Below are 27279 nucleotides of genomic sequence, written 5' to 3'. Positions count from 1 at the left end.
AAGCTCCTACAGCTATGCGTCAAAACCCATTAGTGAAAGCTTGAGCCTAAGGGTCCTACACGACGCATGCGAACTACGCACTACACACTTCCAGCCTTAATTGTTTTTAGAAAGCGTCTCGGCATTCCCTGCTGACGGCGAACGTGCGTGGTCTTACCGACGGCGCAGAAACTCGGCTGTCTTCCGCTTTTCTCATCGGCTTTCTTTTCAGGTGCTTGCTTTTCTCGTCAATCTTGGTTTGCGCTTCACTTCCTTTCAACGTAGGGACATTACTGTGTTCTTTTCTTTGGATTGACTTACGACTTGCTTGAGGTCTGTTGTGAACTGCCTCCTCCGCCCTGACAGCAGCAACAGGAGATCCCAGATTGTGTTCGTCAGATGGCACGTGACTCGACTGAGAGGATGCTTGGTGAGGTCTGTGAGTCTCTACATCATCTAAATCTACATCCTCTACGGGTGCTCTGTGGCTGTCTGGGGAGGAGGCCCTACAAAAAAACGCTTCCACTGCTCGGTGGGTTTGGCAAACAACTGGGAAAACTAAACTAAAAGGGGCCTCTATTAATTCCGGGGGTTGTTTTAAGCGTGCTCTTTCAACTCTCATTTCAGGTTCATGTTCAGTGGAAACCTGGTCTGTTGGAGGAGAACGTTGACCGTCACCCTGAGTTAAAACAGTATCTGTATTGGAACAGATGGAGTCAGGAGAACAGGCTCTGGTCGCACAGAACAAGTCCTCCAGACCAAACTCATCCCAGTCTGATATCACAGATTCAGGTGTCCAACACTTCTCTCCTGTTGACACGGCAACAACAGACAGACCAGGTCCATATTGGAGGACAGGTGAGTCAGGAGAGAGGTCCTCTTGTGATGAAACGGATTCAGGGGAGGACGGTTTTAAAGCTAACTCTGAAAACCAGTCTTCTACAAATGACAGGCTCTCTCCCGATGTTGAATCTGGTGTCATTGGTCTGTCTTGGCTCATATCTTTGTCTGACTCATCTACTAATCTCATTCCATCTTCCGATATATATGATTCAGGTGAATCTGCTCTGTCTTCAGCAAACAGTTCCTCAAGACATACCTCAGAGAATTCAATATCTGAAGTTTCTGATTGAGGTGACGAAGATCGATCACCAGTGGGAGCCAAATAACAATGGCAACATTGAGGCATGAAGTGAGGAACTGGAGAGTCAGGAGAGAGGGGCCTGTACTCATCAAATGACACAACAGACTCCGGTGAAGATGGCCTCATGTCAGTAAAGAAGTGGTTAAGATATAAAAGGACTCCATCCCTGTCTGAACCGAGTGACTCAGCCGAAAGAGTTTTGTACTCAGGAAGGGACGATGACTGGGTGAACTCCCGTTCAGCTAGGACGGGGGAAGAGGTTCGGATTTCTGTCTCTACTGGCTGGGATATTGGCAAATGAGGTTCGTGCAAAGTTTCTGTGACTGTCTGGTCAGTGAAATGAGGTACTGTTAGCAAGGACCCCTCTTGTACCGTCTCCTCCTCTGCTGGAGTAGCAGAATGACAAGGGGAGGCTGGTTCTTCAACACTAACTGGCCTCAAGTCCTCACCAGATTGATGCGGTCGATCCAGGGCTTTTCTAACCTTTCTGTCTCCTGCATATTCAAAAACACCTGTCTTACGCAAATAAGTGTCACCTTGGTACGCTGGGTCAAATGTATAGGCCATTAGCGTGGAGGGAACTGCCTTATAAACTAGTCTATATTCTGGAGACAATGTTTTTCCTTCAGATAATTCATAAATAGGGTGGGATTCAGAATCCTCCATTTCTGTAGATGGGCTTGTTTCTGCAGCATCTAACTCATCTAGTGATGTCATGGGTTCTGCAGAGGACGGCCGTAACTCTGAAAGCCAGTACTGAACAAAAGAACGAGCGTACTCGTCTTCAGGTGGCAGAAGACTGGATTTAGTGAGTGTCTCGTCTACATGTTCATATTCACCTTCTGATATAAATGATTCAGGTGAATCTGCTCTGTCCTCAGCAAATGATTCATCAAGACAGAACTCAGAGAATTCAATTTCTGATGTTACTGATTCAGGTGATGAAGACCTATCAGCAGGGAATAACCCATAATAATCACAATATTGATGTAAGAACTGGGGAACTGGAGAGTCAGGAGAGAGAGGCCTGTACTCATCAACTGATGTTACAGATTCAGGTGAAGATGGTCTAGACTCTACAAACAAGAGCTCAATGAATGTATAACCATCTTCTGAAGTTACTGATTCTGGTGTCAAGGTTCTGAATATTCTAAAAAACTGTTCAATTGACTCTCTGAATTCACTATCAGCCAAAAAGGAATCAGGAGAATCCGGTCTGTGTTCAGGAATGAGTTCACCGAGAAATAAACCACAGTATTCAACGTCTGACATTACCGACTGAGGTGACGAAGACCTATCACCAGGGAGTTCCACATAATTATCACAACATTGATGTATGAACTGGGGAATAGGAGAGTCTGGAGAGAGAGGCCTATGCTCATCAAGTGATGCAACAGAGGCTGGTGAGTTTGGCCTTAACTCAGTGGACCAATCATTCAAAAAAGACTGAATCTCTTCTGATGTTATTGACTCTGGTGTGACCGGCCTGTCCAGGACAGGATCTTTGTCCTGCAGACGCTCCATTATCTCTCTAGCCTGTCTGTCTTTTGCATATTCAAAAACACCTGATTTGTTCAAGTAAGTTTCACCTTGGTACGCCGCGTCAAATGTATGGGCCATTAGAGTGGAGGGAACTGCCTTATGAACCAGTCTATATTCTAGAGACGATGTATTTCCTTCAGAGAATTCATAAACAGGCTGAGATTCAGAATCCTCCATTTCTGTAAATTTGCTTGTTTCTGCAGCATCTAACTCATCTAGTGATGTCATGGGTTCTGCAGAGGACGGCTGTAACTCTGAAAGCCAGTACTGAACAAAAGAACGAGCGTACTCATCTTCAGGTGGCAGAGGACTGGATTTAGTGAGTGTCTCGTTTACATGTTCATAGTCACCTTCTGATATAAATGATTCAGGTGAATCTGCTCTGTCCTCAGCAAACGATTCATCAAGACAGAACTCAGGGAATCCAATATCTGATGTTACTGATTCAGGTGAATGTGCTCTGTCCTCTGCAAACGATTCCTCAAGACAGAACACAGAGAATTCAATATCTGATGTTACTGATTCAGGTGAATCGGCTCTGTCCTCAGCAAACGATTCCTCAAGACAAAATCCAAACAATTCAATGGCTGACGCAACAGAACAGAGGGAAGATCTACGCTCTGCAGTCATGAAAACATCTGGGATTCTAGGTCTATAGTGGGGAACTGGAGAGTCAGGTGAGAGAGGCCTGTATTCATTCACTGACGCAACAGATTCAGGTGAAGATGGCCTCATGTCAGTAAATAAGTGGTCAAGATAGAAAAGGATTCCATCCATGTCTGAACCGAGTGACTCAGGAGAAAGAGGTCTGTACTCAGGAAGGGACGACAACTGGGTGAACTCCCATTCAGCTAAGACGGGGGAAGGGGTTAGGATTTCTGTCTCTACTGGCTGGGATATTAGCAAATGAGGTTTATGCAAAGTATCTGTGACTGTCTGGTCAGTGATGTCAGAGTGTTGTAGTGAGGAGATATCTTGTTTTGTCAACTCAACTGCTGTGGTTTCAAAGACACGAGGCATGCCAAGGTTGGATTCATGAAATGGAACAGGCCCGAAATCCACGCAATGTTCCCTCTGACAGTCAAGAACCTGTCTAACCTTGTATCTTTGTCCCGAATGTTCGAAAACACCAGTCTTACTATCGTAGGTTTCACCTTTGTTCGCTGGGTCATACACATGGGACATTAGTTTGATGGGAACTGCCCTGTAAACTAGTCTATATTCTGGAGACAAAGGCCGCACCTCAGAGAGTCCATGAACTGATTGGGATGAAGATTCATCTGAGTCTAGTGATAAGCCTGTTTGTACAGCTTTAGACACCATGAACTGAGGTATGAAGGCCCAATGGACTGTTGGGATATTTTCTAAAGAACCTGCATCATCATCCCACTGTGATGTTTTAGGAAAACTACCATCATCCTCATCATCACCGCCCCCTGAACAGATGGAAATAGGTGAATCTGGTCTGTCCTCAGTAAATAATTCCTTAGGGTACAGTCCTGAGAATTCAATGTCTGAGGTGACTGATTCTGGTGATGAACACCTACTTCCAGTGAAAGACAAATAACAATCACAACAATGTGATCTGAAATCAGGAATAGGAGAGTCTGGAGAGAGAGGCCTGTACTCATTTGACAATGTTATAGATTCAGGTGGAGATGGTCTAGACTCTGTAAACAAGAACTCAAGGAAGGTATAACCATCTCCTGAAGTTATTGATTCTGGTGACAGGGGTCTGAATTTGATCAAATCTCCTTCAGCTGCTTCTAGGAATTCACCCTCTAACACAAACGATTCTGGAGAATATGGTCTCTCTTCATTGAAAAATTCCTCAAGATAGAAGCCAGATCCTTCAGTGTCTGAATTTACTGAAATAGATGACGAAGATCTGCTAAAGAAGGACGACACTGACGACTCAATTACTGTGGGTCTAAATTGTGGGATTGGGGAATCAGGAGATAGAGCTCGATATTCATCATTTGAAGTGATAGAATCAGGTGAAGATGGTCTAGACTCATCAACCAAGAACTCAACGGAGGTATAATCACCTTCTGAAGTTACTGATTCTGGTGACAAGGGTCTGAGTTTCATTAGACCTCTTTCAACTGACTCAACAAATTCACTCTCTGATATAAATGATTCAGGTGAATCTGCTCTGTCTTCAGCAAACAGTTCCTCAAGACAGAACTCAGAGAATTCAATATTTGAAGCTACTGATTCTGGTGATGAACATCTACTTCCAGTGAAAGACAAATAACAATCGCAACATTGAGGCATGAAGTGAGGAACTGGAGAGTCAGGAGAGAGGAGCCTGTACTCATCAAATGATGCAACAGACTGTGCAGAGGATGATCTAGACTCTGAAAACAAGAGTTCAAGGAAGTTAAAGTCCCCGTCTGAAGTTATTGATTCTGGTGAGAGTGGTCTATACTCAGATAGGCTACTTTGATCTGTCACTGTAAATTCACTATCTGAAGGGAAATCTAGTCTGTGCAAACCACGGTAATCAAGGTCTGAAGTTACAGACAAAGGTGATGTAGACCGATACACATCGTACAACAAATAATAATCACAATGTCCAGGTCTGAATTGTGTATTAGGTGAGTCAGGAGAAAGAGGTCTATGATATTCAAATGTTGTTACAGATTCAGGAATCGGAGAAATACTCCCATTGTACAACAAGTAATAATCACAATGTCCATGTCTGAATTGTGAACCACTTTCTGACAAGACTGACTGAGGAGATAAAGGTTTGACTTCAGATGTATCTTGGTGTATCATACTTTCTTTATCTCCCTCATCAAGATAATTAGCTGGCTCCTGCTTTACTGGCATCATTACAGCAGCTGGCAATACTGACCAAACTTTCTGATCACTCAAGTCAAGCTGTATAAATGCTGTTTTAGCTGCAACTGGCAATGTGGTTTTAGCAACAACAGAGTCTTCTATTGCAATTGTGGTGGAAGATAATATGTCTGTTTTGGTTTCTCTGTGCACAGATTTAGACTGGACTAAGGCAGGTGAGATTAATTTGTTAATAGATGTTTCAGATTGAATAGAGTGAGGGAGAGAATCAGAAACTGGAGAAGCTGATTCATGCAAGACTGGAGGAACAAGTTCTGCTTCCAATTGATCCAGAAATTCCCCGTCTGAATATATTGATTCAGGAGAATCTGCTCTGTCCTCAGCAATCAATTCCTCAAGGCTAAATCCAGAGAATTCAACGTCTGAGGTGACTGATTGTGGTGACGAAGATCTATCTTCTGTGAGTAGCAAATAATAATCACAACAATGTGATCTGAAATCAGCAATATGAGAGTCTGGAGAAAGAGACCTGTACTCATTTAACGATGTTATAGATTCAGGTGAAGATGGTCTAGACTCTGTAAACAAGAGGTCAAGGAAGGTATAACCATCTCCTGAAGTTATTGATTCTGGTGACAGGGGTCTGAATTTGATCAAATCTCCTTCAGCTGCTTCTAGGAATTCACCCTCTAACACAAACGATTCTGGAGAATATGGTCTCTCTTCATTGAAAAATTCCTCAAGATAGAAGCCAGATCCTTCAGTGTCTGAAGTTACTGAAATAGGTGACGAAGATCTGCTAAAGAATGACGACACTGACGACTCAATTACTGTGGGTCTAAATTGTGGGATTGGGGAATCAGGAGATAGAGCTCGATATTCATCATTTGAAGTGATAGAATCAGGTGAAGATGGTCTAGACTCATCAACCAAGAACTCAACGGAGGTATAATCACCTTCTGAAGTTACTGATTCTGGTGACAAGGGTCTGAGTTTCATTAGACCTCTTTCAACTGACTCAACAAATTCACTCTCTGATATAAATGATTCAGGTGAATCTGCTCTGTCTTCAGCAAACAGTTCCTCAAGACAGAACTCAGAGAATTCAATATTTGAAGCTACTGATTCTGGTGATGAACATCTACTTCCAGTGAAAGACAAATAACAATCGCAACATTGAGGCATGAAGTGAGGAACTGGAGAGTCAGGAGAGAGGAGCCTGTACTCATCAAATGATGCAACAGACTGTGCAGAGGATGATCTAAACTCTGAAAACAAGAGCTCAAGGAAGTTAAAGTCCCCGTCTGAAGTTATTGATTCTGGTGAGAGTGGTCTATACTCAGATAGGCTACTTTGATCTGTCACTGTAAATTCACTATCTGAAGGGAAATCTAGTCTGTACAAACCACAATATTCAAGATATGAAGGTACAGACAAAGGTGATGTAGACCGACACACATCGTACAACAAATAATAATCACAATGTCCAGGTCTGAATTGTGTATTAGGTGAGTCAGGAGAAAGAGGTGTATGATCTTCAAATGTTGTTACAGATTCAGGTATCGGAGAAATACTCCCATCGTACAACAAATAATAATCACAATGTCCAGGTCTGAATTGTGAACCACTTTCTGACAAGACTGACTCAGGAGATAAAGGTTTGACTTCAGATTGATCTTGGTGTTTCAAATTGTCTTCATCTACCTCATCAAGAGAATTAGCTGGCTCCTGCTTTAATGGCATCATTAGAGCAGCTGGCAATACTGACCAACCTTTCTGATCACTCAAGTCAAGCTGTATAAATGCTGTTTTAGCTGCAACTGGCAATGTGGTTTTAGCAACAACAGAGTCTTCTATTGCAATTGTGGTGGAAGATAATATGTCTGTTTTGGTTTCTCTGTGCACAGATTTAGACTGGACTAATGCAGGTGAGATTAATTTGTTAATTGATGTTTCAGATTGAATAGAGTGAGGGAGAGAATCAGAAACTGGAGAAGCTGATTCATGCAAGACTGGAGGAACAAGTTCTGCTTCCAATTGATCCAGAAATTCACTGTCTGAATATATCGATTCAGGAGAATCTGCTCTGTCCTCAGCAATCAATTCCTCAAGGCTAAATCCAGAGAATTCAATGTCTGAGGTGACTGATTGTGGTGACGAAGATCTATCTTCTGTGAGTAGCAAATAATAATCACAACAATGTGATCTGAAATCAGCAATAGGAGAGTCAGGAGAAAGATACCTGTACTCATTTAACGATGTTATAGATTCAGGTGAAGATGGTCTAGACTCTGTAAACAAGAGGTCAAGGAAGGTATAACCATCTCCTGAAGTTATTGATTCTGGTGACAGGGGTCTGAATTTGATCAAATCTCCTTCAGCTGCTTCTAGGAATTCACCCTCTAACACAAACGATTCTGGAGAATATGGTCTCTCTTCATTGAAAAAATCCTCAAGATAGAAGCCAGATCCTTCAGTGTCTGAAGTTACTGAAATAGGTGACGAAGATCTGCTAAAGAATGACGACACTGACGACTCAATTACTGTGGGTCTAAATTGTGGGATTGGGGAATCAGGAGATAGAGCTCGATATTCATCATTTGAAGTGATAGAATCAGGTGAAGATGGTCTAGACTCATCAACCAAGAACTCAACGGAGGTATAATCACCTTCTGAAGTTACTGATTCTGGTGACAAGGGTCTGAGTTTCATTAGACCTCTTTCAACTGACTCAACAAATTCACTCTCTGATATAAATGATTCAGGTGAATCTGCTCTGTCTTCAGCAAACAGTTCCTCAAGACAGAACTCAGAGAATTCAATATTTGAAGCTACTGATTCTGGTGATGAACATCTACTTCCAGTGAAAGACAAATAACAATCGCAACATTGAGGCATGAAGTGAGGAACTGGAGAGTCAGGAGAGAGGAGCCTGTACTCATCAAATGATGCAACAGACTGTGCAGAGGATGATCTAAACTCTGAAAACAAGAGCTCAAGGAAGTTAAAGTCCCCGTCTGAAGTTATTGATTCTGGTGAGAGTGGTCTATACTCAGATAGGCTACTTTGATCTGTCACTGTAAATTCACTATCTGAAGGGAAATCTAGTCTGTGCAAACCACAATATTCAAGATATGAAGGTACAGACAAAGGTGATGTAGACCAACACACATCGTACAACAAATAATAATCACAATGTCCAGGTCTGAATTGTGTATTAGGTGAGTCAGGAGAAAGAGGTGTATGATCTTCAAATGTTGTTACAGATTCAGGTATCGGAGAAATACTCCCATCGTACAACAAATAATAATCACAATGTCCAGGTCTGAATTGTGAACCACTTTCTGACAAGACTGACTCAGGAGATAAAGGTTTGACTTCAGATTTATCTTGGTGTTTCAAATTGTCTTCATCTACCTCATCAAGATAATTACCTGGCTCCTGCTTAACTGGCATCATTACAGCAGCTGGTAACAACGACAAACATTTCTCATCACTTAAGTCAAGCTGTATAAATGCTGTTTTAGCTGCAACTGGTAACGCGGTTTTAGCCTCAACAGAGTCTTGTGTTGCCATTGTTGTGGTAGACAATATGTCTGTTTTTCTTTCTCTGTGCTCAGATTCAAACTGGACTAAGGCAGGTGAGATGAATTTGTTGATATATGTTTCAGATTGAATAGAGTGAGGGAGAGAATCAGAAAATGGAGAAGCTGATTCATGCAAAACTTGAACAAGTTCTGCTTCCAATTGATCCAGAAATTCCCCGTCTGAATATATCGATTCAGGAGAATCTGCTCTGTCCTCAGCAATCAATTCCTCAAGGCTAAATCCAGAGAATTCAATGTCTGAGGTGACTGATTGTGGTGACGAAGATCTATCTTCTGTGAGTAGCAAATAATAATCACAACAATGTGATCTGAAATCAGCAATAGGAGAGTCAGGAGAAAGATACCTGTACTCATTTAACGATGTTATAGATTCAGGTGAAGATGGTCTAGACTCTGTAAACAAGAGGTCAAGGAAGGTATAACCATCTCCTGAAGGTATTGATTCTGGTGACAGGGGTCTGAATTTGATCAAATCTCCTTCAGCTGCTTCTAGGAATTCACCCTCTAACACAAACGATTCTGGAGAATATGGTCTCTCTTCATTGAAAAATTCCTCAAGATAGAAGCCAGATCCTTCAGTGTCTGAAGTTACTGAAATAGGTGACGAAGATCTGCTAAAGAATGACGACACTGACGACTCAATTACTGTGGGTCTAAATTGTGGGATTGGGGAATCAGGAGATAGAGCTCGATATTCATCATTTGAAGTGATAGAATCAGGTGAAGATGGTCTAGACTCATCAACCAAGAACTCAACGGAGGTATAATCACCTTCTGAAGTTACTGATTCTGGTGACAAGGGTCTGAGTTTCATTAGACCTCTTTCAACTGACTCAACAAATTCACTCTCTGATATAAATGATTCAGGTGAATCTGCTCTGTCTTCAGCAAACAGTTCCTCAAGACAGAACTCAGAGAATTCAATATTTGAAGCTACTGATTCTGGTGATGAACATCTACTTCCAGTGAAAGACAAATAACAATCGCAACATTGAGGCATGAAGTGAGGAACTGGAGAGTCAGGGGAGAGGAGCCTGTACTCATCAAATGATGCAACAGACTGTGCAGATGATGATCTAAACTCTGAAAACAAGAGCTCAAGGAAGTTAAAGTCCCCGTCTGAAGTTATTGATTCTGGTGAGAGTGGTCTATACTCAGATAGGCTACTTTGATCTGTCACTGTAAATTCACTATCTGAAGGGAAATCTAGTCTGTGAAAACCACAATATTCAAGATATGAAGGTACAGACAAAGGTGATGTAGACCGACACACATCGTACAACAAATAATAATCACAATGTCCAGGTCTGAATTGTGTATTAGGTGAGTCAGGAGAAAGAGGTGTATGTTCTTCAAATGTTGTTACAGATTCAGGTATCGGAGAAATACTCCCATCGTACAACAAATAATAATCACAATGTCCAGGTCTGAATTGTGAACCACTTTCTGACAAGACTGACTCAGGAGATAAAGGTTTGACTTCAGATTTATCTTGGTGTTTCAAATTGTCTTCATCTACCTCATCAAGATAATTACCTGGCTCCTGCTTAACTGGCATCATTACAGCAGCTGGTAACAACGACAAACATTTCTCATCACTTAAGTCAAGCTGTATAAATGCTGTTTTAGCTGCAACTGGTAACGCGGTTTTAGCCTCAACAGAGTCTTGTGTTGCCATTGTTGTGGTAGACAATATGTCTGTTTTTCTTTCTCTGTGCTCAGATTCAAACTGGACTAAGGCAGGTGAGATGAATTTGTTGATATATGTTTCAGATTGAATAGAGTGAGGGAGAGAATCAGAAAATGGAGAAGCTGATTCATGCAAAACTTGAACAAGTTCTGCTTCCAATTGATCCAGAAATTCCCCGTCTGAATATATTGATTCAGGAGAATCTGCTCTGTCCTCAGCAATCAATTCCTCAAGGCTAAATCCAGAGAATTCAACGTCTGAGGTGACTGATTGTGGTGACGAAGATCTATCTTCTGTGAATAGCAAATAATAATCACAACAATGTGATCTGAAATCAGCAATAGGAGAGTCAGGAGAAAGAGACCTGTACTCATTTAACGATGTTATAGATTCAGGTGAAGATGGTCTAGACTCTGTAAACAAGAGCTCAAGGAAGGTATAACCATCTTCTGAAGTTACTGATTCTGGTGACAGGGGTCTGAATTTTATCAAACCTCCTTCAGCTGGTTCTACGAATTCACTCTCTGACACTAAAGATTCTGGAGAATATGGCCTCTCTTCATTGACAAAATCCTCAAGATAGAAGCCAGATCCTTCAGTGTCTGAAGTTACTGAAATAGGTGACGAAGATCTGCTAAAGAATGACGACACTGACGACTCAATTACTGTGGGTCTAAATTGTGGGATTGGGGAATCAGGAGATAGAGCTCGATATTCATCATTTGAAATGATAGAATCAGGTGAAGATGGTCTAGACTCATCAACCAAGAACTCAACGGAGGTATAATCACCTTCTGAAGTTACTGATTCTGGTGACAAGGGTCTGAGTTTCATTAGACCTCTTTCAACTGACTCAACAAATTCACTCTCTGATATAAATGATTCAGGTGAATCTGCTCTGTCTTCAGCAAACAGTTCCTCAAGACAGAACTCAGAGAATTCAATATTTGAAGCTACTGATTCTGGTGATGAACATCTACTTCCAGTGAAAGACAAATAACAATCGCAACATTGAGGCATGAAGTGAGGAACTGGAGAGTCAGGAGAGAGGAGCCTGTACTCATCAAATGATGCAACAGACTGTGCAGAGGATGATCTAAACTCTGAAAACAAGAGCTCAAGGAAGTTAAAGTCCCCGTCTGAAGTTATTGATTCTGGTGAGAGTGGTCTATACTCAGATAGGCTACTTTGATCTGTCACTGTAAATTCACTATCTGAAGGGAAATCTAGTCTGTGCAAACCACAATATTCAAGATATGAAGGTACAGACAAAGGTGATGTAGACCGACACACATCGTACAACAAATAATAATCACAATGTCCAGGTCTGAATTGTGTATTAGGTGAGTCAGGAGAAAGAGGTGTATGATCTTCAAATGTTGTTACAGATTCAGGTATCGGAGAAATACTCCCATCGTACAACAAATAATAATCACAATGTCCAGGTCTGAATTGTGAACCACTTTCTGACAAGACTGACTCAGGAGATAAAGGTTTGACTTCAGATTTATCTTGGTGTTTCAAATTGTCTTCATCTACCTCATCAAGATAATTACCTGGCTCCTGCTTAACTGGCATCATTACAGCAGCTGGTAACAACGACAAACATTTCTCATCACTTAAGTCAAGCTGTATAAATGCTGTTTTAGCTGCAACTGGTAACGCGGTTTTAGCCTCAACAGAGTCTTGTGTTGCCATTGTTGTGGTAGACAATATGTCTGTTTTTCTTTCTCTGTGCTCAGATTCAAACTGGACTAAGGCAGGTGAGATGAATTTGTTGATATATGTTTCAGATTGAATAGAGTGAGGGAGAGAATCAGAAAATGGAGAAGCTGATTCATGCAAAACTTGAACAAGTTCTGCTTCCAATTGATCCAGAAATTCCCCGTCTGAATATATTGATTCAGGAGAATCTGCTCTGTCCTCAGCAATCAATTCCTCAAGGCTAAATCCAGAGAATTCAACGTCTGAGGTGACTGATTGTGGTGACGAAGATCTATCTTCTGTGAATAGCAAATAATAATCACAACAATGTGATCTGAAATTGGCAATAGGAGAGTCAGGAGAAAGAGACCTGTACTCATTTAACGATGTTATAGATTCAGGTGAAGATGGTCTAGACTCTGTAAACAAGAGCTCAAGGAAGGTATAACCATCTTCTGAAGTTACTGATTCTGGTGACAGGGGTCTGAATTTTATCAAACCTCCTTCAGCTGCTTCTACGAATTCACTCTCTGACACAAAAGATTCTGGAGAATATGGCCTCTCTTCATTGACAAAATCCTCAAGATAGAAGCCAGATCCTTCAGTGTCTGAAGTTACTGAAATAGGTGACGAAGATCTGCTAAAGAATGACGACACTGACGACTCAATTACTGTGGGTCTAAATTGTGGGATTGGGGAATCAGGAGATAGAGCTCGATATTCATAATTTGAAGTGATAGAATCAGGTGAAGATGGTCTAGACTCATCAACCAAGAACTCAACGGAGGTATAATCACCTTCTGAAGTTACTGATTCTGGTGATAAGGGTCTGAGTTTCATTAGACCTCTTTCAACTGACTCAACAAATTCACTCTCTGATATAAATGATTCAGGTGAATCTGCTCTGTCTTCAGCAAACAGTTCCTCAAGACAGAACTCAGAGAATTCAATATCTGAAGCTACTGATTCTGGTGATGAACATCTACTTCCAGTGAATGACAAATAACAATCGCAACATTGAGGCATGAAGTGAGGAACTGGAGAGTCAGGAGAGAGGGGCCTGTACTCATCAAATGATGCAACAGACTCTGGAGAGGATGATCTAGACTCGGTTAACAAGAGCTCAAGCAAGGTAAAGTCCCCTTTTGAAGTCATTGATTCTGGTGAGAGTGGTCTATACTCAGATAGGCTACTTTGATCTGTCACTGTAAATTCACTATCTGAAGGGACATCAGCTCTGTACAATCCAAGATATTCAAGGTCTGAAGTTACAGACAAATGTGATGTAGTCCTACACACATCGTACAACAAATAATAATCACAATGTCCAGGTCTGAATTGTGTATTAGGTGAGTCAGGAGAAAGAGGTCTATGATCTTCAAATGTTGTTACAGATTCAGGTATCGGAGAAATACTCCCATTATACAACAAGAAATAATCACAATTTCCAGGTCTGAACTGTGAACCACTTTCTGAAAAGACTGACTCAGGAGATAAAGGGTTGACTTCAGATGTATCTTGGTGTTTCATACTGTCTTTATCTACCTCATCAAGATAATTACATGGCTCCTGCTTAACTGGCATCATTACAGCAGCTGGTAACAACGACAAACATTTCTCATCACTTAAGTCAAGCCGTATAAATGCTGTTTTAGCTGCAACTGGTAACGCGGTTTTAGCCTCAACAGAGTCTTGTGTTACCATTGTTGTGGTAGACAATATGTCTGTTTTTGTTTCTCTGTGCTCAGATTCAAACTGGACTAAGGCAGGTGAGATGAATTTGTTGATATATGTTTCAGATTGAATAGAGTGAGGGAGAGAATCAGAAAATGGAGAAGCTGATTCATGCAAAACTTGAACAAGTTCTGCTTCCAATTGATCCAGAAATTCCCCGTCTGAATATATTGATTCAGGAGAATCTGCTCTGTCCTCAGCAATCAATTCCTCAAGGCTAAATCCAGAGAATTCAACGTCTGAGGTGACTGATTGTGGTGACGAAGATCTATCTTCTGTGAATAGCAAATAATAATCACAACAATGTGATCTGAAATCAGGAATAGGAGAGTCTGGAGAGAGAGGCCTGTACTCATCAAATGATGTTACAGATTCAGGTGAAGATGGTCTACATTCTGCAAACAAGAACTCAAGGAAGGTATAACCATCTCCTGAAGTTACCGATTCTGGTGACAGGGGTCTAAATTTTATCAAACCTCCTTCAGCTGCTTCTATGAATTCACTCTCTGACACAAAAGATTCTGGAGAATATGGTCTCACTTCAATGAAATATTCCTGAAGATAGAAGCCAGATCCTTCAGTGTCTGAAGTTACCGAAATAGGTGACGAAGATCTGCTAAAGAAGGACGACACTGACGACTCAATTACTGTGGGTCTAAATTGTGGGATTGGGGAATCAGGAGATAGAGCTCGATATTCATCATTTGAAGTGATAGAATCAGGTGAAGATGGTCTAGACTCATCAACCAAGACCTCAACGGAGGTATAATCACCTTCTGAAGTTACTGATTCTGGTGACAAGGGTCTGAGTTTCATTAGACCTCTTTCAACTGACTCAACAAATTCACTCTCTGATATAAATGATTCAGGTGAATCTGCTCTGTCTTCAGCAAACAGTTCCTCAAGACAGAACTCAGAGAATTCAATATCTGAAGCTACTGATTCTGGTGATGAACATCTACTTCCAGTGAAAGATAAATAACAATTGCAACATTGATGCATGAAGTGAGGAACTGGAGAGTCAGTAGAGAGGAGCCTGTACTCATCAAATGATGCAACAGACTGTGCAGAGGATGATCTAGACTCTGAAAACAAGAGCTCAAGGAAGTTAAAGTCCCCGTCTGAAGTTATTGATTCTGGTGAGAGTGGTCTATACTCAGATAGGCTACTTTGATCTGTCACTGTACATTCACTATCTGAAGGGAAATCTAGTCTGTACAATCCACGATATTCAAGGTTTGAAGTTACAGACAAAAGTGATGTAGACCTACACACATCGTACAACAAATAATAATCACAATGTCCAGGTCTGAATTGTGTATTAGGTGAGTCAGGAGAAAGAGGTCTATGATCTTCAAATGTTGTTACAGATTCAGGTATCGGAGAAATACTCCCATCGTACAACAAATAATAATCACAATGTCCAGGTCTGAATTGTGAACCACTTTCTGACAAGACTGACTCAGGAGATAAAGGTTTGACTTCAGATTGATCTTGGTGTTTCAAATTGTCTTCATCTACCTCATCAAGAGAATTAGCTGGCTCTTGCTTTAATGGCATCATTAGAGCAGCTGGCAATACTGACCAACCTTTCTGATCACTCAAGTCAAGCTGTATAAATGCTGTTTTAGCTGCAACTGGCAATGTGGTTTTAGCAACAACAGAGTCTTCTATTGCAATTGTGGTGGAAGATAATATGTCTGTTTTGGTTTCTCTGTGCACAGATTTAGACTGGACTAATGCAGGTGAGATTAATTTGTTAATTGATGTTTCAGATTGAATAGAGTGAGGGAGAGAATCAGAAACTGGAGAAGCTGATTCATGCAAGACTGGAGGAACAAGTTCTGCTTCGAATTGATCCAGAAATTCACTGTCTGAATATATCGATTCAGGGAAATCTGCTCTGTCCTCAGCAATCAATTCCTCAAGGCTAAATCCAGAGAATTCAACGTCTGAGGTGACTGATTGTGGTGACGAAGATCTATCTTCTGTGAATAGCAAATAATAATCACAACAATGTGATCTGAAATCAGCAATAGGAGAGTCAGGAGAAAGAGACCTGTACTCATTTAACGATGTTATAGATTCAGGTGAAGATGGTCTAGACTCTGTAAACAAGAGGTCAAGGAAGGTATAACCATCTCCTGAAGTTATTGATTCTGGTGACAGGGGTCTGAATTTGATCAAATCTCCTTCAGCTGCTTCTAGGAATTCACCCTCTAACACAAACGATTCTGGAGAATATGTTCTCTCTTCATTGAAAAATTCCTCAAGATAGAAGCCAGATACTTCAGTGTCTGAAGTTACTGAAATAGGTGACGAAGATCTGCTAAAGAAGGACGACACTGACGACTCAATTACTGTGGGTCTAAATTGTGGGATTGGGGAATCAGGAGATAGAGCTCGATATTCATAATTTGAAGTGATAGAATCAGGTGAAGATGGTCTAGACTCATCAACCAAGAACTCAACGGAGGTATAATCACCTTCTGAAGTTACTGATTCTGGTGATAAGGGTCTGAGTTTCATTAGACCTCTTTCAACTGACTCAACAAATTCACTCTCTGATATAAATGATTCAGGTGAATCTGCTCTGTCTTCAGCAAACAGTTCCTCAAGACAGAACTCAGAGAATTCAATATCTGAAGCTACTGATTCTGGTGATGAACATCTACTTCCAGTGAATGACAAATAACAATCGCAACATTGAGGCATGAAGTGAGGAACTGGAGAGTCAGGAGAGAGGGGCCTGTACTCATCAAATGATGCAACAGACTCTGGAGAGGATGATCTAGACTCGGTTAACAAGAGCTCAAGCAAGGTAAAGTCCCCTTTTGAAGTCATTGATTCTGGTGAGAGTGGTCTATACTCAGATAGGCTACTTTGATCTGTCACTGTAAATTCACTATCTGAAGGGACATCAGCTCTGTACAATCCAAGATATTCAAGGTCTGAAGTTACAGACAAATGTGATGTAGTCCTACACACATCGTACAACAAATAATAATCACAATGTCCAGGTCTGAATTGTGTATTAGGTGAGTCAGGAGAAAGAGGTCTATGATCTTCAAATGTTGTTACAGATTCAGGTATCGGAGAAATACTCCCATTATACAACAAGAAATAATCACAATTTCCAGGTCTGAACTGTGAACCACTTTCTGAAAAGACTGACTCAGGAGATAAAGGGTTGACTTCAGATGTATCTTGGTGTTTCATACTGTCTTTATCTACCTCATCAAGATAATTACATGGCTCCTGCTTAACTGGCATCATTACAGCAGCTGGTAACAACGACAAACATTTCTCATCACTTAAGTCAAGCTGTATAAATGCTGTTTTAGCTGCAACTGGTAACGCGGTTTTAGCCTCAACAGAGTCTTGTGTTACCATTGTTGTGGTAGACAATATGTCTGTTTTTGTTTCTCTGTGCTCAGATTCAAACTGGACTAAGGCAGGTGAGATGAATTTGTTGATATATGTTTCAGATTGAATAGAGTGAGGGAGAGAATCAGAAAATGGAGAAGCTGATTCATGCAAAACTTAAACAAGTTCTGCTTCCAATTGATCCAGAAATTCCCCGTCTGAATATATTGATTCAGGAGAATCTGCTCTGTCCTCAGCAATCAATTCCTCAAGGCTAAATCCAGAGAATTCAACGTCTGAGGTGACTGATTGTGGTGACGAAGATCTATCTTCTGTGAATAGCAAATAATAATCACAACAATGTGATCTGAAATCAGGAATAGGAGAGTCTGGAGAGAGAGGCCTGTACTCATCAAATGATGTTACAGATTCAGGTGAAGATGGTCTACATTCTGCAAACAAGAACTCAAGGAAGGTATAACCATCTCCTGAAGTTACCGATTCTGGTGACAGGGGTCTAAATTTTATCAAACCTCCTTCAGCTGCTTCTATGAATTCACTCTCTGACACAAAAGATTCTGGAGAATATGGTCTCACTTCAATGAAATATTCCTCAAGATAGAAGCCAGATCCTTCAGTGTCTGAAGTTACCGAAATAGGTGACGAAGATCTGCTAAAGAAGGACGACACTGACGACTCAATTACTGTGGGTCTAAATTGTGGGATTGGGGAATCAGGAGATAGAGCTCGATATTCATCATTTGAAGTGATAGAATCAGGTGAAGATGGTCTAGACTCATCAACCAAGACCTCAACGGAGGTATAATCACCTTCTGAAGTTACTGATTCTGGTGACAAGGGTCTGAGTTTCATTAGACCTCTTTCAACTGACTCAACAAATTCACTCTCTGATATAAATGATTCAGGTGAATCTGCTCTGTCTTCAGCAAACAGTTCCTCAAGACAGAACTCAGAGAATTCAATATCTGAAGCTACTGATTCTGGTGATGAACATCTACTTCCAGTGAAAGATAAATAACAATTGCAACATTGATGCATGAAGTGAGGAACTGGAGAGTCAGGAGAGAGGAGCCTGTACTCATCAAATGATGCAACAGACTGTGCAGAGGATGATCTAGACTCTGAAAACAAGAGCTCAAGGAAGTTAAAGTCCCCGTCTGAAGTTATTGATTCTGGTGAGAGTGGTCTATACTCAGATAGGCTACTTTGATCTGTCACTGTACATTCACTATCTGAAGGGAAATCTAGTCTGTACAATCCACGATATTCAAGGTTTGAAGTTACAGACAAAAGTGATGTAGACCTACACACATCGTACAACAAATAATAATCACAATGTCCAGGTCTGAATTGTGTATTAGGTGAGTCAGGAGAAAGAGGTCTATGATCTTCAAATGTTGTTACAGATTCAGGTATCGGAGAAATACTCCCATCGTACAACAAATAATAATCACAATGTCCAGGTCTGAATTGTGAACCACTTTCTGACAAGACTGACTCAGGAGATAAAGGTTTGACTTCAGATTGATCTTGGTGTTTCAAATTGTCTTCATCTACCTCATCAAGAGAATTAGCTGGCTCTTGCTTTAATGGCATCATTAGAGCAGCTGGCAATACTGACCAACCTTTCTGATCACTCAAGTCAAGCTGTATAAATGCTGTTTTAGCTGCAACTGGCAATGTGGTTTTAGCAACAACAGAGTCTTCTATTGCAATTGTGGTGGAAGATAATATGTCTGTTTTGGTTTCTCTGTGCACAGATTTAGACTGGACTAATGCAGGTGAGATTAATTTGTTAATTGATGTTTCAGATTGAATAGAGTGAGGGAGAGAATCAGAAACTGGAGAAGCTGATTCATGCAAGACTGGAGGAACAAGTTCTGCTTCCAATTGATCCAGAAATTCACTGTCTGAATATATCGATTCAGGGAAATCTGCTCTGTCCTCAGCAATCAATTCCTCAAGGCTAAATCCAGAGAATTCAACGTCTGAGGTGACTGATTGTGGTGACGAAGATCTATCTTCTGTGAATAGCAAATAATAATCACAACAATGTGATCTGAAATCAGCAATAGGAGAGTCAGGAGAAAGAGACCTGTACTCATTTAACGATGTTATAGATTCAGGTGAAGATGGTCTAGACTCTGTAAACAAGAGGTCAAGGAAGGTATAACCATCTCCTGAAGTTATTGATTCTGGTGACAGGGGTCTGAATTTGATCAAATCTCCTTCAGCTGCTTCTAGGAATTCACCCTCTAACACAAACGATTCTGGAGAATATGTTCTCTCTTCATTGAAAAATTCCTCAAGATAGAAGCCAGATACTTCAGTGTCTGAAGTTACTGAAATAGGTGACGAAGATCTGCTAAAGAAGGACGACACTGACGACTCAATTACTGTGGGTCTAAATTGTGGGATTGGGGAATCAGGAGATAGAGCTCGATATTCATAATTTGAAGTGATAGAATCAGGTGAAGATGGTCTAGACTCATCAACCAAGAACTCAACGGAGGTATAATCACCTTCTGAAGTTACTGATTCTGGTGATAAGGGTCTGAGTTTCATTAGACCTCTTTCAACTGACTCAACAAATTCACTCTCTGATATAAATGATTCAGGTGAATCTGCTCTGTCTTCAGCAAACAGTTCCTCAAGACAGAACTCAGAGAATTCAATATCTGAAGCTACTGATTCTGGTGATGAACATCTACTTCCAGTGAATGACAAATAACAATCGCAACATTGAGGCATGAAGTGAGGAACTGGAGAGTCAGGAGAGAGGGGCCTGTACTCATCAAATGATGCAACAGACTCTGGAGAGGATGATCTAGACTCGGTTAACAAGAGCTCAAGCAAGGTAAAGTCCCCTTTTGAAGTCATTGATTCTGGTGAGAGTGGTCTATACTCAGATAGGCTACTTTGATCTGTCACTGTAAATTCACTATCTGAAGGGACATCAGCTCTGTACAATCCAAGATATTCAAGGTCTGAAGTTACAGACAAATGTGATGTAGACCTACACACATCGTACAACAAATAATAATCACAATGTCCAGGTCTGAATTGTGTATTAGGTGAGTCAGGAGAAAGAGGTCTATGATCTTCAAATGTTGTTACAGATTCAGGTATCGGAGAAATACTCCCATCGTACAACAAATAATAATCACAATGTCCAGGTCTGAACTGTGAACCACTTTCTGAAAAGACTGACTCAGGAGATAAAGGGTTGACTTCAGATGTATCTTGGTGTTTCATACTGTCTTTATCTACCTCATCAAGATAATTACATGGCTCCTGCTTAACTGGCATCATTACAGCAGCTGGTAACAACGACAAACATTTCTCATCACTTAAGTCAAGCTGTATAAATGCTGTTTTAGCTGCAACTGGTAACGCGGTTTTAGCCTCAACAGAGTCTTGTGTTACTATTGTTGTGGTAGACAATATGTCTGTTTTTGTTTCTCTGTGCTCAGATTCAAACTGGACTAAGGCAGGTGAGATGAATTTGTTGATATATGTTTCAGATTGAATAGAGTGAGGGAGAGAATCAGAAAATGGAGAAGCTGATTCATGCAAAACTTGAACAAGTTCTGCTTCCAATTGATCCAGAAATTCCCCGTCTGAATATATTGATTCAGGAGAATCTGCTCTGTCCTCAGCAATCAATTCCTCAAGGCTAAATCCAGAGAATTCAACGTCTGAGGTGACTGATTGTGGTGACGAAGATCTATCTTCTGTGAATAGCAAATAATAATCACAACAATGTGATCTGAAATCAGGAATAGGAGAGTCTGGAGAGAGAGGCCTGTACTCATCAAATGATGTTACAGATTCAGGTGAAGATGGTCTACATTCTGCAAACAAGAACTCAAGGAAGGTATAACCATCTCCTGAAGTTACCGATTCTGGTGACAGGGGTCTAAATTTTATCAAACCTCCTTCAGCTGCTTCTATGAATTCACTCTCTGACACAAAAGATTCGGGAGAATATGGTCTCACTTCAATGAAATATTCCTCAAGATAGAAGCCAGATCCTTCAGTGTCTGAAGTTACCGAAATAGGTGACGAAGATCTGCTAAAGAATGACGACACTGACGACTCAATTACTGTGGGTCTAAATTGTGGGATTGGGGAATCAGGAGATAGAGCTCGATATTCATCATTTGAAGTGATAGAATCAGGTGAAGATGGTCTAGACTCATCAACCAAGACCTCAACGGAGGTATAATCACCTTCTGAAGTTACTGATTCTGGTGACAAGGGTCTGAGTTTCATTAGACCTCTTTCAACTGACTCAACAAATTCACTCTCTGATATAAATGATTCAGGTGAATCTGCTCTGTCTTCAGCAAACAGTTCCTCAAGACAGAACTCAGAGAATTCAATATCTGAAGCTACTGATTCTGGTGATGAACATCTACTTCCAGTGAAAGATAAATAACAATTGCAACATTGATGCATGAAGTGAGGAACTGGAGAGTCAGGAGAGAGGAGCCTGTACTCATCAAATGATGCAACAGACTGTGCAGAGGATGATCTAGACTCTGAAAACAAGAGCTCAAGGAAGTTAAAGTCCCCGTCTGAAGTTATTGATTCTGGTGAGAGTGGTCTATACTCAGATAGGCTACTTTGATCTGTCACTGTACATTCACTATCTGAAGGGAAATCTAGTCTGTACAATCCACGATATTCAAGGTTTGAAGTTACAGACAAAAGTGATGTAGACCTACACACATCGTACAACAAATAATAATCACAATGTCCAGGTCTGAATTGTGTATTAGGTGAGTCAGGAGAAAGAGGTGTATGATCTTCAAATGTTGTTACAGATTCAGGTATCGGAGAAATACTCCCATTGTACAACAAGTAATAATCACAATGTCCATGTCTGAACTGTGAACCACTTTCTGACAAGACTGACTGAGGAGATAAAGGTTTGACTTCAGATGTATCTTGGTGTTTCATACTGTTTTTATCTCCCTCATCAAGAGCATTGGCTGGCTCCTGCTTTACTGGCATAATTACAGCAGCTGGCAATACTGACCAACCTTTCTCATCACTCAAGTCAAGCTGTATAAATGCTGTTTTAGCTGCAACTGGCAATGTGGTTTTAGCAACAACAGAGTCTTCTGTTGCAATTGTTGGGGAAGATAATATGTCTGTTTTGGTTTCTCTGTGCACAGATTCAGACTGGACTAAGGCAGGTGAGATGAATTTGTTGATATATGTTTCAGATTGAATAGAGTGAGGGAGAGAATCAGAAAATGGAGAAGCTGATTCATGCAAGACTGGAACAAGTTCTGCTTCCAATTGATCCTGAAACTCACTGTCTGAATATATTGATTCAGGAGAATCTGCTCTGTCCTCAGTAAACAGTTCCTCAAGACAGAACTCAGAGTATTCAATATCTGAAGCTACTGATTCTGGTGATGAACATCTACTTCCAGTGAAAGACAAATAACTATTGCAACATTGAGGCATGAAGTGAGGAACTGGAGAGTCAGGAGAGAGGGGCCTGTAGTCATCAAATGATGCAACAGACTCTGGAGAGGATGGTCTAGACTCCGAAAACAAGAGCTCAAGGAAGGTATAACCATCTTCTGAAGTTACTGATTCTGGTGATGAACATCTACTTCCAGTGAAAGACAAATAACTATCGCAACATTGAGGCATGAAGTGAGGAACTGGAGAGTCAGGAGAGAGGAGCCTGTACTCATCAAATGATGCAACAGACTGTGCAGAGGATGATCTAGACTCTGAAAACAAGAGCTCAAGGAAGTTAAAGTCCCCGTCTGAAGTTATTGATTCTGGTGAGAGTGGTCTATACTCAGATAGGCTACTTTGATCTGTCACTGTACATTCACTATCTGAAGGGAAATCTAGTCTGTACAATCCACGATATTCAAGGTTTGAAGTTACAGACAAAAGTGATGTAGACCTACACACATCGTACAACAAATAATAATCACAATGTCCAGGTCTGAATTGTGTATTAGGTGAGTCAGGAGAAAGAGGTCTATGATCTTCAAATGTTGTTACAGATTCAGGTATCGGAGAAATACTCCCATTGTACAACAAATAATAATCACAATTTCCAGGTCTGAATTGTGAACCACTTTCTGACAAGACTGACTCAGGAGATAAAGGTTTGACTTCAGATTTATCTTGGTGTTTCAAATTGTCTTCATCTACCTCATCAAGAGAAATAGCTGGCTCTTGCTTTACTGGCATCATTACAGCAGCTGGTAGCAACGACAAACATTTCTCATCACTTAAGTCAAGCTGTATAAATGCTGTTTTAGCTGCAACTGGTAACGCGGTTTTAGCCTCAACAGAGTCTTGTGTTGCCATTGTTGTGGTAGATAATATGTCTGTTTTGGTATATCTGTGCTCAGATTCAAACTGGACTAAGGCAGGTGAGATGAATTTGTTGATATATGTTTCAGATTGAATAGAGTGAGGGAGAGAATCAGAAAATGGAGAAGCTGATTCATGCAAGACTGGAACAAGTTCTGCTTCCAATTGATCCTGAAACTCACTGTCTGAATATATTGATTCAGGAGAATCTGCTCTGTCCTCAGCAAACAGTTCCTCAAGACAGAACTCAGAGTATTCAATATCTGAAGTTACTGATTTTGGTGATGAACATCTACTTCCAGTGAAAGACAAATAACAATCGCAACATTGAGGCATGAAGTGAGGAACTGGAGAGTCAGGAGAGAGGGGCCTGCACTCATCAAATGATGCAACAGACTGTGCAGAGGATGATCTAGACTCTGAAAACAAGAGCTCAAGGAAGGAATGCTCATCTTCTGAAGTTACTGATTCTGGTGACAGGGGTCTGAATTTCAATTCACCAATTTCTATTGCCGATGAGTATTTTTTCACAGGAACTACAAAATCAAGGAAGTTAGCTCTATACTGTGGAATTTGTAACATCCCCGGATCTGGTGATTCCGATCGGTTTTCAGCTACTGATTCTCCATGACTTAAACTAGAGTACTCAAATTCTGATGTTACTGAGGCTGGTGAGGAGGGTCTACTTCTAGACGGATACGTTTTATATTCAGCTAACGACAAACTAAACTCAGGAAGTGGAGAGTCGGGAGAGAAGGGCCTACAATCACCCAACAACGTATCAGAATTAGGTGAAGGTGGCATCATGTCAGTTAAGAAATGGTCAAGATATATAAGGATTCCATCACTGTTTGAACCGAATGACTCAGGAGATCTGAGATCTGTACAGATCTGGGATCTGTGCTCAGGAAGGGACGACAACTGGATGAACTCCCATTCCATTTCTGTTTCACTATCTGGACTGCCAGATCCCGGTGATGGTGGTCTATGTTTTGCCAAGCGTCTTTCAGCTACTGTATCTTCTTCTGACAATATTGAATTAGGAGAATCAGGTCTTTCCACGGCATACAATTCCTCAAGACAGAGCTCAGAATAGTCTAGGTCTGAAGTAAAAGATTCAGGTGAAAAGGATCTATCTATTGAATCACACAGTGAACTTTCCTCAAGCACTGAGGGTGTGTGTTGAGGAGCCGGCGAGTTAGGAGAAAGCTGCCTATACTCATCCAACGAAGTAACAGACTCTGGGGAGGATGCTCTACACTCAGTGAACAACAGATCTGCAGAGCCCATCTCTGATGTCACAGCTGACCACGACAGGTGACCAGGTGACCACGACCTATAGTCTCCTAGGGTCATGATACTATCAGTCTCCTGTAAAGGTGTCTCAGGTGCAGGTGTGTCGGGTACAGGTGCCTCAGGTACAGGTGTGTCAGGTACAGGTGTGTCAGGTACAGGTGTCTCAGGTACAGGTGTGTCATACTCTGGTACTGGGGAGTTCGGGGACAGGGTCCTACTCTCAGTCACCAATTCATACAACTCTGGCGATGGGGACCATATGTCATCAGAAAACACCTCAGAGGACACAGGGGATAGGGAACTCAGAACACTGTCTGAATGGTAAGGAGAGATGGGTCTCCGGATAATATTGGTGTGGGAAGGGGAGAGGGGACTCCGGATGCTATCTGGGTAGCAAGGAGAGAGGGGACTGCGGATGCTATCTGGGTAGTAAGGAGAGAGGGGACTCCGGGTGATATCGGTGTGGGAAGGAGAGAGGGTACCAAGAGCACTATCTGCTATCTCTGAATCACAGGAATCCTTTTTACTCTTGCATATGTCTGAAGGAGAGTATGACGGTTCTCTACTCTCTATAATGTAGGCTTTAACCTCGGATGAAAATCTAGACCCATCCGATCCGGGAGAAAGAGGCCTGCTTTCACGGAATGCCCTGGCAGAATCTGGAGACATTACCCTACGCTCGCGGAGAGGGGAGTCAGGGGAAATTGCCCTGTAGGCGCCAACGGACATTACGGACTCAGGGGATGATAGTCTAGCTACAGTTATGAGCCCTTCTTCCATGGGTGAGAGACCCCGTAGAGAGTCAGGTGACAGGGACTCCATTTCTGAATCAGGAGTCAGAGGTCTGTAGTTAGTGAGATGTGAATACAGTGTTGTGTCTTGGCCAGGGGACTGGGGGGTAACTGGCATGAACATGCCGGATGTTTTTGCCCTCACTATGGCGTTATCAGGTTCTGGTCGGACAGTGATAAAGCTAGGGTGCCTGTCAGGTGAGTCACGTGTCATCGGAGTGAACTCGCTGGTTGCCGGACTTTCCTTCGGCCGAACAATGCCCTTTTGGACGTTGGTTTGCTCTACCATGCTGTAGTGAGCCATGGCACAACCCTCTCCTGGCTCGTCAATAAACGAAAGCTGTGTCTCCACCTGTGATTGGTTCTTTCTGAGAGCTACCAGCTCCAGGCGTTTCTCTGACTGGTCTTCGGACCTGTGGGGATCGGGGACCATCTCAGTGACCTGCAGGACTTCTTCTGAGCCGTACATGGCCCGGTAGAATCGAGCCGTTATCTCTTCTATGTGCTTTTCTGTTCTCTGGTCAGCCTCCTCAGCCACTGTTCTCTGGTCAGCCTCCTCAGCCATGGCCAGACTTGCCGGACCATGGCTACAGTCCTGAGGCGAACAAGCCTGACTACGGTTCTCAGGTGAACACGCGTTGCTACAGTCAGACTCAGCTAAATGACTGTGGTCATAGATTTCTGTGCTGGCCTCTCTGGAGAACCTGGCTTTGGTTTTAGGGTTCAGGGTCCTGTCCAGTGGCATCTCCCTAAACCCAACACAGAGTTCTCTGAAGTCTGTCTCTGCCTGCTCAGACTCTGACAGACTCAGACCAAAGTCACTGATCACTATGGGAGACGATATCCTGAGCTGTTCCGGCGACAGCCAGCGCTCACGCTCAACCTCGCCTCGCCCCGGTGGGGACATTTGGTCAACACCAGCTGGCAGAGGCCCAGTGGCGCCCACTTGAGGGTGGAGCAGACCACTGCTACTTCTGCTGCGCTGGCCCTGAGGCTGGTCTCTGGTTTGGCACTGGGGGCCAAACACCTGAGACGCTAGTCTCCATGTTTCTGCTCCAATCACGTTCAGAGGGGGACTTACTTGCTCGCTGGCGGTGGTGGACTCCCTTGTTACCGTGTCCTCCAAAGTCCACGGGCTCAGCTCCCTGAAACATGAATGACATGAACACTGTTACATTTACATTTTAGCAGACTCCAAAGAGACATACTATATGACTATATAATATAAGCAACAATTATTAT

At 41.8% G+C, this 27279-nt stretch overlaps 1 protein-coding gene across 32 annotated transcripts in view; it reads right to left on the bottom strand.

Moving 5' to 3' along the window:
• The window catches only part of LOC110515949 (uncharacterized), a 234461-nt gene that overhangs the window by 18547 nt on the left and 188635 nt on the right, over positions 1-27279 (bottom strand). For 16 of the 32 annotated variants that reach the window (XM_090188230.1, XM_090188245.1, XM_090188231.1 and 13 more), the window contains one exon: positions 14881-27182. In XM_090188230.1, the coding sequence (XP_090044356.1) occupies positions 17750-27182 (9433 nt within the window). In that variant the 3' untranslated portion in view covers positions 14881-17749. Of the gene's footprint in view, positions 1-157; positions 27183-27279 lie in introns of those variants that run through there. The other 16 variants (XM_090188242.1, XM_090188243.1, XM_090188244.1 and 13 more) reach the window with 5 other exon arrangements.

The sequence above is a fragment of the Oncorhynchus mykiss genome, chromosome 10, assembly GCF_057628025.1.
Source record: "Oncorhynchus mykiss isolate SJ-2025 chromosome 10, ASM5762802v1, whole genome shotgun sequence".
NCBI lineage: Eukaryota > Metazoa > Chordata > Actinopteri > Salmoniformes > Salmonidae > Oncorhynchus > Oncorhynchus mykiss.
The sequence above is the reverse complement of the archived record's forward strand: the minus strand, read 5'-3'. Positions and strand labels throughout refer to the sequence as shown.